A 12,667-nucleotide genomic window follows, 5' to 3' on the forward strand; every position below is an offset into this window, starting at 1 on the left:
GCCATTATTAAAAAAATCTAATACAAATAATAAATGCCACAGAGGGTGTGGAGAAAAGGGAACCCTCCTACACTGCTGGGGGGAACGTAAAAGGATACAGCCACTGAGAAGAAGAGAATGGAAGTTCGTTATAAAACTAAAACCCTGTGACTTAGCAATCCCACTCCTGGACACGTCTGGAGAAAATAATTCTGAAGATACAGACACCCTAAGATTCGCTGCAGCACTGCTTACAATAACCAGGGCGTGGAGGGAACCTACATGTCCACCAACAGAGGAATGGATACAGGTGTGGTGCATATATACACAATGGAATATTACTCAGCCATAGAAAAGAATGAAACCCTACCATCTGCAGCGACATGGATGGACCCAGAAATTGCCATACTGAGTGAAGACAGAAAGACAAACACAAACATCATGATATCACTTTCACATGGAATCTAAAAACAGGGTACAAATGAGCTTATCTACAAAACAGAAAGTTAGATATAAAAAACAAATCTATGGTTACCGGAGGGTAGGGAGGAGGAGGGATAAATTGGGGGACTGGGCCTGACATGTACACACTGCTATATACAAAGCCGATAACTAGTCAGGACCTACTGTTAGCACAGGGAGCTCTGCCCCACCCTCGACAATGGCCTACACGGGAAAAGAGTGTCAAAACTGGATCCTGGTGTATGTATAAATGATTCACTGTGTTATGTACCTGAAACACAATATTGTAAATCAACTATATTTCAGTAAATATTTTCTTTAAAATGTACTATTTGTTTAGGTGAATTGTCAGAAAAGACCTTCGAGGCAAGACTAAGTCGAAAGAAGGCCAAGAGCTAGAAGGAAAAAAGCAAGGGGGTGTGAAGAGAATATAAAGCAATAAAATCTGCAACTAGAAAGTCAATTATCAGAGACTCTAAGGAGAACCCTCCTGCAGTGTTGGTGGGAACGACAATTTGTGCACACATGATGAAAAACAGTATGGAGGTTCCTTACGAAACAAAAACCAGAGTCACTGTATGATCCAGCAATCCTACTCCTGAGCACGGATCCAAAAAAGACAAAAACTCTAATTCAAAAAGGCACATGCACTCCAGTGTTCACAGCACTATTTACAATACCCAAGACATGGAAACGACCCCAGTGCCCACCAATGTGTTAATTACTAAGTCATAAAGAAGAATGAACTACTATCATTTAAGATTATCATACTAAGTGGAGTCAGTCAGAAAGAGAAAAACAAATATTATGTTAATTATCATTTAAATGTGTAATCTAAAAATAGATGAATCTATATACAAAATCAAAACAGACCACAGACATAGAAACCAAGCTTATTATCAAAGGAGAGGGGAAAGGTGGGATAAGTTACGAGTGTGGAATTAACAGAAACAAACTACGATACATTAAACAGATTAGCAACATGGATTTACTGTGTAACATGGAGGGCTACTGGATATCTTGTAATAAACTAGAGTGGAAAGTCATTGGGAGCACATATACACGCTGGAATCACTTTGCTGCACACCTGAAACTAACACAACAGTGTAAATCAACAATACCTCAATTTAAAAAAAAAGGTGCAACTACAAAACACTAAAATAAAAATTAAAGATAAAGACTCTAAGAGACAGTGAAGATTTTTGCTATCTATAAGATGGGCAACATGGTCTGTAATGTTTTTATAGGTGATGGACACTACATTTTCTGAGAGGAATGTTCACGTACCACTGTTCTTTGTTTGTTTGGCAAAAACACACGGATAGTGTTGCTTGTCTTAGAAGGGTCCGTAAGTTTGCCATCATCTGATGCCCGACGCTGATAGCCAAATTGCTGAACTATTGTAGGGGAGATGCAGCTGGTGCCATCAAACACCGTGTCTTTGAATCCAAAACCATTGCTGATCGTCTTCCAGGCCCCCTGTATGTGCTCCATTGATGCAGCTTACACAACACTTCAACCTAGTAAAAAAAATAATAATAATTCTTGAGTAAAATTAATTAGCTCAACAATACAATATACAGAGTAACTGTGAAAACAATAGTATGTGGGGTTTTTTGTAGGTGACGTATTCTGCTTAAATACATTATTCAGAAAACTTCTATTATAGTATATTTCCATAGAATATTTCAGACAACTCAAAAATGAACACGATGCGGACTAGAGATCAAAAGACTCATCAACGGTTATACAACCAGGTAAAAGCCAACGTGGAACATGAGCCTAGGTCTCCTGACTTCTAGTCTAATGCATTTTCAATCCCACTTTTTCTTTTGTTATTGTATATTAAGCATAACTAGCTTTGAATATTAGTAACACATTAGTACTATGAGAAATACAAAAAAAAGTGTAAGCCATAATTTTCTGCCTTTGAAGAAAAAAAAGAAATTAGTTTTTGTAAGATGTTAGACACTTTATATATAAATTATCTCATTTAATCTATAATAAGGACCCAGAAAGATTTTAAATACCTTCCTCCAACCATGCTTTAATTTTTAAACAAATGAGGCAGAGGAAAACAATGCTACTTGCCCAAGAATATCCAGGTTGATAGGTAAAACAACCAGATTCTTCATCTGTTTATATTTAAAGTACATGAACTTTCCAACATAACATTCGTTGGAGTTCAGTTTTAGTACAGAAACAAAGCTTACAAACAGATGCAAACAGAGATAGTAACCTAACAAAAAATAATCAAATGTTTTAATAGGACAACAAGAAAACCACAGCTGAAGTCCACAGACAGTCACACAATGAGAGTAAGAGACACTCTGCAGTGAGGGCGTGCAACGTCCTGGCGCCGACTGGGAGTCAGCAAGCGTGCGGAGGTGACAGGCGGTCCACAGCCACACCACCCTGAAGGCAATCGATCTTGGCAGAAGTGAGAGGTGCTTCCACCTTCACAGAACAGTGAGGTCGACAGGGAACCCATCCTTCTCAAGCCTTCCTCCTTCAGAAAGTTGTTTTATCTTATAATCAGCAGTAGTTACCATTTACTAGATGCCTACTATCTAGCATGAGAATGAGTATACGCTGCATACACCCCATTCATGTCATCCACTGTGATCCTTAGGTGGAAATGACATCCATTTCACTCTACCTGGCAGAAATGGGATTCAGATCCGGGCAGCTCTATCTGATTCCAGAGTCCTTACCTTGTCATACGTAACACTGACACTTGAAATCATTTAGTCAGAGCTAAAATGGCCCAGAGTTAAAGATCATTTAATCCAAACATCTTGCTCTGAACCAGAAGCTTCTGTCTGCACATCCACTATGTGGTAAGCTCTTTCTCACCTCACATGCCTGAATCCAGAGGGGACGATAGATACTAACTATTCTGAGCTGACAGCTGAGGAAGCTAGAGAAGTTTAGAGACAGGATCACTATCTGGCATCACTCTCACAAAGTCTTGGCACAACTTTTTAGAGGAGAATATGGTTTAAAAAAAAAAAACTATTAAAAATGTGAAATGTTCTTAAAGACTAACTTGGTAATTCAATATTGCCCTCGGAATTTATCCTACGGAAGTATAAGGCAAGGCCTTCTCTGATGCTCCTGTGGTTAAGATTCTGCACTGCCAATGCAGGGGGCATGGGTTCGATCCCTGGTTGGGGAACTAAGACCCCACATGTCACATGGCACAGTCAAAAAAAAAGATAGTATGTATAAGCATCTTCACTACAGTGTTGTTCATTTCCTTGAAAAACTGTGGAAAAGACCAAATACTTAACAACAGAGAATTAAACAAATCATGTTAATTCCCATGTGACAAATAAAGTTGCTCTGTATGTGCAGAGATAGAAAAAGCTACCCACAAGACAAAATGAAAAATGTAGTCTGAACCTCTTTCATACTAATCTAGAAAGGAGAAAAATCTAAAATCATTTTTTTAAAGGTGAGAAAATCTCAAATAATAAACAATGTGCCAATAACTATTTTAGCAGGATGGTTCGGAAATTTTTACTTTATATACATCTACTTTTTGCTTTTTATATTTTACTACTACACTAGAAGCCTATTTTATTTGTGTAAAGGGGAAGGGCAGGACAAGATCCTACAGCCTTCAAGGGGCAGGACCATAACACATTGCCTCCCATTTCTTTCTTACACCACCCAAGCTCCAACACATTCCTAATTCTATTACCATGAGGTCACTTTTTAGGGACATCTACAGCTTCTTTTCCCTAGACCTTTTTTCCCCAACTAAAGAGGAAGACTTATCTGAGCATCTCAGTAGCCTGAAAAGGTGTGGCTCATATAATCGACAGGTACAGAGCAGCAGATTAATCTTAAAAACGCATCTCATCATTTCCCTCCCCTGTTTAAGACTCAGAATAAAAGCTAAACTGCCAAGCCACGCTTCACATCTCAGTACTTTTGAACTTTCTGTTTCCTTCACCTGGAAAGCCAAAACCTCCATAAACAACCAAGCTGTCCTTTTCAGATCATTAAGGTCTTTATTTAAAATATCATTTACAGACACTTTCTCCACCCTAACCTTAAGACTCCACCGCCCTACCCCCATCAAATAACCCAGTCTTACTTTCTTCATGCCACTTACCACTTACACTCACTGTTTACAGATTTGGGTCAGTACCTCCCACCCTTTTTGCTCCATGCCAATCTTGCCAGTACCTCCTGCCAATCATGTTCACTACTGTATTCTTAGTCCTTAATACAGTACCTGGATCACAAAAGCACTCAAATATTTATTAAATGAATTCAGTTAGGAACCAGAATAATGCTGCAAAAAATATATTTTAAAAGAAAAGACCTGTCAAGAACTAGTAAATGTGAATTAAATCTCCATCTGGTAGTACATCTTTTAAAAAATATACCTATTGTTCAGCAAAAGACAAACTGCAATAAACTGCATTCTATATTATAATCTATTGGCTAAAGAACCCACTTACAAGACTTAACTGCAGCCTAAATTCAAGATTATAGTTATTTTATGACAAATTCTGTGTCCTACTGTAGGCACTTAGAAAATAACAGTGCTGGTACTTAGTAGGAACACATTACAATAACTTAATAAAAACTGACAAAAGCAAATCCACTCTAATTCTCAACTTTTTGATTATTTATCATTCATAACTTTGAAGTTTCCATGTCTATATCAAGACCATTTACAGGCTAAGAAGCATGCTAAAGCAGTGCCTTTTTCATGCCACTCACAGAAAATGATGAATCCTAATTGTAGGGCATGCTGAGATAAGCAGACAAGCCCAGAAAAGCCAAGGGCCCTACCAGCTGCCCCAGTACTGACCTCTGTATCACAGGAAGCTGTAAGCCAAAGTATCCCGTAATCAATTAACGAGAAAGGATACACATCTGAAAACAAGAACAAAGAAGCTTCTAAAAAACCATATAGCAGCCAACATACTTCAATATTAAATGGAGACATTCAGAAACTCCATTGATACCACTCCCAAATGTAAAAGTATGCATAATGTATATATAAATCTACTTTCTAATACTGTGATCTCTCCCTCTCAAATTGACCAACATTTGGTCAGTATCTGTTGACCAAATGCTCTAAGTTAAAATATATATGTATACACACCCACACATATCCTCCTAAAGATATAATAAAATTAGACAGTCCAAAATAGAAATCTACTTCTGATAGTAAAAGGTCTTTCACAGTTCCCAAGAAAAGTTTCAAAACAAACACATTCTCTTATGATTGGAAAAATTCATTATATCAGAAAGTGAAGTCGCTCAGTCAAGTCCGACTCTTTGCGACCCCAAGGACAGTAGCCTACCAGGCTCCTCCGTCCATGGAATTTTCCAGGCAAGAGTACTGGAGTGGGTTGCCATTTCCTTAACCGGGGGATCTTCCCAATCCAGGGATCGAACCCAGGTCACCCACACTGCAGGCAGACGCTTTACCATCTGAGCCACCAATAATTTAAAACAAGACATATATACTTCCCTACAACACAAGAATATAATAAGAGGATTATCAGTCCTAACATAAGAAGAACTCCTGAAAATTAATAAGAAAATTTTCAAACTTTAATTATGGAGTATTTCATATTTTCATATTTAAGTAGAAAAACTACTGGACATTATTGCTAAAACTGTAAATTATTCATCCATAAGATGGTTCCAGGGCTTCCCTGGTGGGTCAAATGGCAAAGAATCTGCTTGCAATGCAGAGAAAGTGTTAGTCGCTCAGCCGTTACAACCCCATGGACTGTAGCCCACCAAGCTCCTCTGTCCATGGGATTCTTCAGGCAAGAAATACTGGAGTAAGTTGCTATTCCTTTCTCCAGGGGAACTTTCCCATCCAGGCATCGAATCCAAATCTCCTGCATTGCAGGCAGATTCTTTATCGTCTGAGCCACCAGGGAAGAGGCCCGGGTTTAATACCTGGGTCGAGAAGATCCCCTGGAGGAGGGCATGGTAAACTCACTTCAGTATTCCTGCCTACATGGACAGAGAAGCCTGGTGGGCTACAGTCCATGGGGTCGCAGAGAGTCAGACACGACTGAGTGGCTAACACTTTCACACTTCTCAAGATGGGGCCAATGACATCATCTTTTAAAAAATACTTCCAAGACTACCTGTGCTGTGTAATATCAAAAGTAAATCAAACATTTTAAAAAAGAAGTTTAAAATGTTCATAAAGTATTTCTTGGTATTTATCCAACCTTTTCAATCCTTACATAAAAGTGTATTGTGTAAAAGAGGATTGTTCAGTAAGCCATTTGAAGATAACTTTGGAAACAAAAAGTTGATATGGAACCTAATTTTAAAAGCTCTTTTCTGTCCCATGATTAAAAAATAACTTTTTAGATAACTCTCTTCACAAAGTAGTAGCTTTATTATGACAAAAGACCCCTGATTGTAAACACAGTTGTGTTTATATATATACATATAGTGAGACAGCCTAAGAATTTGTATTCGACAAGCTAAACACCGATCTTTTACCAGAAAGGACCCAGCATATTCACAATCTCACTTACTATGATAGCAAACTGCTATAAATTTAGGAAGCCTACAATTTACTTAACATGAATTCTAGCCTATTCTAGAACATTCTAGAACAGGCTAGGCTCAATGGGTTTCCTTCTGCATTCATACCCCTTCTCCTCCAGTCATCCCATTACAGAGCACCACAGAAATCAAAAAACCTAGATCCTACTCTACTCTGCTTCCTCCGTGACTCTTCCATTAAAGATTTGCCAAAATGGGCTTACCCCCAAATTCAGTCTCTGAAAGACACCACTGGGGTGGACATTTTATGGGAAAAAAAGGGGGGGGGGACAATTCATTAATTAATAGGTATCACAGCTTTCCTGAGTCACTTACTCTATATCTGTCAATCATTAGTTGATCAAAATTTCCCTAAATCTATTACTTCTAGCATAATATCTGAGGCTGACAACCTCCATAGGTTCACCAAAAAGTTTGCCTTTCATTGACTTCATGCTTCATCTGTCACACTGGAATTTGAAGGTTTTGTAGTCTAAACTCTTTTTATTTATTTTTTTTCAGTTCTACCACTTTATTGCTACCAACCCATCTCCCTCCACCCTCGTGCACACATGCTCAGTCACGTAACCCCATGGACTGCAGCCCGCCAGGCTCCTCTGTCCATGGACTTTTCCAAGCAAGAATACTGGAGTGTGGGTTGCCATTTCCTTCTCCATAAACTCTTTTTAAAGCTGAATCTTTCTATTTCAAAGTGTTTGCTTTTACTATCATAGTTCACTTGTCATAATCATTCAACCTCACTTATTCTCTGCATGAATATTCTTTTAGAAAGTTAGAGAATGACATCTATCCTATATCTAAGTTAAAAAGTGGTTTAGAAATTCTAATAGTACTGAGTTTCGTAGGCAGTGGTTCAGTCGCTAAATCATGTCCAACTCTTTTGACTCCATGGACTGCAGCCCTCTGTCCCAGGCTCCTCTGTCCATGGAATTCTCCAGGCAAGAATACTGGACTGGGTAGCCACTTCCTTCTCCAGGGGATTCTCCCGATCCAGGGACTGAACTCAGGTCTCCTGCACTTCAGGCAGATTCTTTACCATCTGAGGCACCAGGGAGTTGGGGAGCAAACAAAAGAGCCACACTAGAAAGCACACTGCCCTGAATACGCAGCGAGGGGGCTTAAGGAAGCGTCTAAGGCCAAACCCCCGTATCATCTGCGCAGTTCTATCTTGAGATCCATTTCAGCTGCCTTCTCTGGGCCCTTCTGGTTGGTACAGTAGTGCCTCATCTTAGAAAGCTTCGCGTTCTGCAGTTTCAGTTACTCGTCTGAAAATATTAAATAGAAAAGTTCAGAATGAATAATTCCTAAGCTTTAAGAGCTTTTTGAGCTCTTAAAGCCTTTCAGAGCTTTTTGATTTCTAAGTAGTGTAATGAAAGCTCACACCAATTCACTCCCTCCTGCCGGGATGTGAACCACCCCTCTGTCCAGCACACCCACACTACATATTCTACCTGCTCTGTAGTCCTTTAGGAGTCTTCTGGGTTACCAGATGGGCTGTCACGGTATGGCAGTGCATGTTATTTTACTTAACAATGGCCAAAAGTGCAAGAGCTGTGATGCTGGCAATTCGAATATTCTCTTACTGTGCCTAACTTATAAAATTAAACTTTATCATACGTATGTATGTATAGGATAAAACAGTACAAGAGTTCCAAACCATCTGTAGTTTCAGACACCCATGGGGGAGTGGGGGGCGGACACTTAAGAAAGTATCCTTCACCGGTAAGGGGGGATGATTAAATAATTAAAATGGTATCCAGTATGCTTCAAACAAGGACAGAATAAATACCTTCTTAATAGCCAGCTTCTTCAAGGAAGACTTCCAAAACTCAAGTCTCTTTCTCTCCTGACTGTAACTCAGCACTTTTTCACACTGTGGAGTGGGACCCATAAGTGTTCAGAATATCATTTTCATGAGTTATGACCAGCTTTCTCAAGTAAGGTAAAGCAGAGTGTATCCACATAGCAGAATTAAGTGCTATTTTGAGAAATCTCTGACTCAGGTACACACACATCATAAAATGTATTCCTTAGTAGAGATCACTACTAAGTCTGAAAACTACTGGTGTAATTATAAAGCTCAGAATCCCTACCAGAGCATTCACTGAGTTCTCAAGTGCATTTATCCACATAGAATATATCTTCTTGTACTTGAATGATAAATTTTTTTAAGGATCCATGCAGTCTTGGATTGTCTCAGTTTTACCAATGAACTTTCTCCATGTGTCTGCTAATTCCACCTTATGTTATATACTAAAATAATCATTTCTGCTAATTCACGTGATTCTTCCAGTTTTCATGTATTTCACTGCCAAGCAGACTCAAAGAAATTCAGTATACTAAGCTTTCATTCTTTTCTCAGGTTCCATTAGTTATTTTGTGAGCTTATTTATCATTCTCATAAATGACAGAATGATTTCCGTTCGTTTCCAAGTCAAACCATTCAATATCAAAGTAATCCAAGTCTATGCCCCAACCACTAATGCTGAAGAAGCTGAAGCTGACCAGTTGGTTCTATGAAGACCTAGAAGACCTTCTAGAAGTAACACCAAATAAAGAGGTCCTTTTCATTATAGGGGACTGGAATGCAAAAGTAGGAAGTCAAGCGATACCTGGAGTAACAGCAAGTTTGGCCTTGGACTACAAAATGAAGCAGGGCAAAGGCTAACAGAGTTTTGCGAAGAGAATACACTGATTATAGCAAACACCTTCTTCCAACAACACAAGAGATGACTCTACACATTGACATCACCAGATGGTCAATACCAAAAGCAGATTGATTATATTCTTTGAGATCTAATATGGAGCAAAGTCAGCAAAAAGAAGACCAGGAGCTTGACTATGGCTCAGATCATGAACATGTCATTGCAAAATTCAGACTTCAAGAAAGTAGGGAAAATCCACTAGGTCATTCAGAAATGACCTAAGTCAAATCCCTTATGAGCATACAGTGGAAGTGACAAACAGACTCAAGAGATTAGATCTGACAGAGGTGCTGAAGAACTATGGATGGAGGTTTGTAAAACTGTACAGGAGGCAGTGATCAAGACCATCCCCAAGAAAAAGAAATCCAAGAAGGCAAAATGGTTGTCTGAGGAGGCCTTACAAATAGCTGAGAAAAGATGAGAAGTGAAAGGCAAAGGAGAAAAGGAAAGATATACCCATCTGAACACAGAGTTCCAGAGAATAGCAAGGAGAGATAAGAAAGCCTTCTAAAGTGAACAAAACAAAGAAACAGAGAAAAACAATAGAAAGGGAAAGACTAGAGATCTCATCAAGAAAACTAGAGATACCAAGGGAATATTTCATGCAAAGATGAGCACAATAAAGGACAGAAATGGTATGGACCTAACAGAAGCAGAAAATATTAAGAAGAGGTGGCAAGAATACACAGAAAAACTATACAAAAAAACGTTTTAATGACCTGGATAACCACGATGGTGTGATCGCTAGAGCCAGACATCCTGGAGTGCAAAGTCAAGTGGGCCTTAGGAAGCATCACTACAAACAAACCTAGTGGAGATGGTGGAATTCCAGTTGAGCTATTTCAAATCCTAAAAGATGATGCTGTGAAAGTGCTGCATTCAATATGCCAGCAAATCTGGAAAACTCAGCAGTGGCCACAGGACTGGAAAAGGTCAGTTTCATCCCAATCCCAAAGGGCAATACCAAAGAATATTCAAACTATAGCACAACTGCACTCATTTCACATACTAGCAAGGTAATGCTCAAAATCCTCCAAGCTAGGCTCCAACAGTACATGAACCAAAAACTTTCAGATGTACAAACTATATTTAGAAAAGGCAGAGGAACCAGAGATCAAATTGCCAACATCTGCTGGATCATAGAAAAAGCAAGGAAATGCCAGGAAAACATCTACTTTTGCTCCACTGACTTTGCTAAAGCCTCCAACTGTGTGGATCACAACAAACTGTGGAAAATTCTTCAAGAGATGGGAATACCAGACCACCTGACCTGCCTCCTTAGTAATCTGTATGCAGGTCAAGAAGGAACAGTTAGAACCAGACATGAAGCAACAGACTGGTTCCAAACTGGGAAGGAGAACGTCAAGGCTGTACATTGTCACCTTGCTTATTTAACTTATATGCAGAGTACATCATGGGAAACGCCAGGCTGGCTGAAGCACAAGCTGGAATCAACACTGCTGGGAGAAATATCAATAACCTCAGATACGCAGATGGTACCACCCTTACGGAAGACAGCAAAGAAGAACTAAAGAGCCCCTTGATGAAGGTGAAAGAGGAGAGTGAAAAAGCTGGCTTAAAATTCAACATTCAAAAAAACCAAGATCATGGCATCCAGTCCCATTACTTCATGGCAAATAGAAGGGAAAAGAATGGGAATGATGACAGACTATTTTTCTGGGCTCCAGAATCACTCAGGACGGTGACTGCAGCCATGAAATTAAAAGACGTGTGCTCCTTGGAAGAAAAGCTATGATCAACCTAGACAGCGTATTAAAAAGCAGAGACATTATTTTGCCAACAAAGGCCCACAGAGTCAAAGCTATGGTTTTTCCGGTAGTCATGTACGAATGTGAGAGTTGGACCATAAAGAAGACCAAGTGCCATAGAATTGATGCTTTCGAACTACGGTGCTGGAGAAGACTCTTGAGAGTTCCTTGGACAGCAAGGAGATCAAACCAGTCCATCCTAAAGGAAATCAACCCTGAATATTCACTGGAAGGACTGATGCTGAAGCTGAAGCTTCAATACTTTGGCCACCTGATGCAAAGAGCTGACTCACTGGAAAAAGACATTGATACTGGGAAAGATTGAGGGCAGGAGGAAAAGGGGTTGACAGAGGATGAGATGGTTGGTTGGACAGCATCATTGAGTTGATGGACATGAGTTTGAGCCAGACACAACTAAGCAACTGAACAATGAACATTTATCATTCAAATTTACTGTGACAATATCTACTGTAGTGGATTCACTGACAGTAACTTGAGACCATTCTCTAACACTGATTAGGCTACATGGCTCACTAACTTTTAAATACTATGACAGTTTTAAGGCATGGAACTTATACACCCATGGGTCTCACATGATGAAGTCTCATTTAAATATATATGTATATATATTTGTCTATTTGGTTGTGCCAAGTCTTAAGTTTTCAGCATGCCAAATCTTTTTTTTCCCCAGTTGCAGCATGTGGGATCTTAGTTCTCTGACTAGGAATCCAACTCTGGTCCCTTGCATTGTGAGTATGATGTCTTAACCACTGGACCACCAGGGAAGTCCCTATGAAGTCTCATTTACTAAATTAGTTTACTCCATGTTGAAGCTGCAATCTTTCATTCTCTCTCAAAATTGCCCTTCTTCTCTACCATCTCATTTATCACTTCTTATAAGGATTGCTGTTGCTGTAAGGTCTTCTGTTTCCTATTCTTTTCTGCTTTTAAAGGAAATACCAAATAAGACTGTGGAGTTAAATCTATTTCACTGAACTTAATGCAGATTCCACTCCCAATTTAAGTCCTTCTCCAAAGTGGACATGAGAAAGATTATCCTCACTCAGAGTCTTGTAATTTTTTTTTTTAACCTTCTCTTCTGGAGAGTTCCAGAGATCAAGTGTCTGAATAGAAAGCATGAGAACCTCAAAACATACAAAGTAGGCTTCCCGAAGTCTTTGAAGG

The 12,667-nt window shown here is 39.2% G+C and overlaps 1 protein-coding gene across 3 annotated transcripts in view; it reads right to left on the reverse strand.

The window, feature by feature from the left end:
* RAF1 (Raf-1 proto-oncogene, serine/threonine kinase) overlaps positions 1-12,667 on the reverse strand; it is a 71,484-nt gene that overhangs the window by 27,752 nt on the left and 31,065 nt on the right. For 2 of the 3 annotated variants that reach the window (XM_043443367.1, XM_043443369.1), the window contains exon 2: positions 1,729-1,961. In XM_043443367.1, coding sequence (XP_043299302.1) covers positions 1,729-1,935 — 207 coding nt within the window. In that variant the 5' untranslated portion in view covers positions 1,936-1,961. Of the gene's footprint in view, positions 1-1,728; positions 1,962-5,272; positions 5,338-12,667 lie in introns of all 3 variants that reach the window. The other variant, XM_043443368.1, reaches the window with a different exon arrangement.

This window comes from Cervus canadensis, chromosome 22 (assembly GCF_019320065.1).
Source record: "Cervus canadensis isolate Bull #8, Minnesota chromosome 22, ASM1932006v1, whole genome shotgun sequence".
In the NCBI taxonomy this organism is placed as follows: domain Eukaryota; kingdom Metazoa; phylum Chordata; class Mammalia; order Artiodactyla; family Cervidae; genus Cervus; species Cervus canadensis.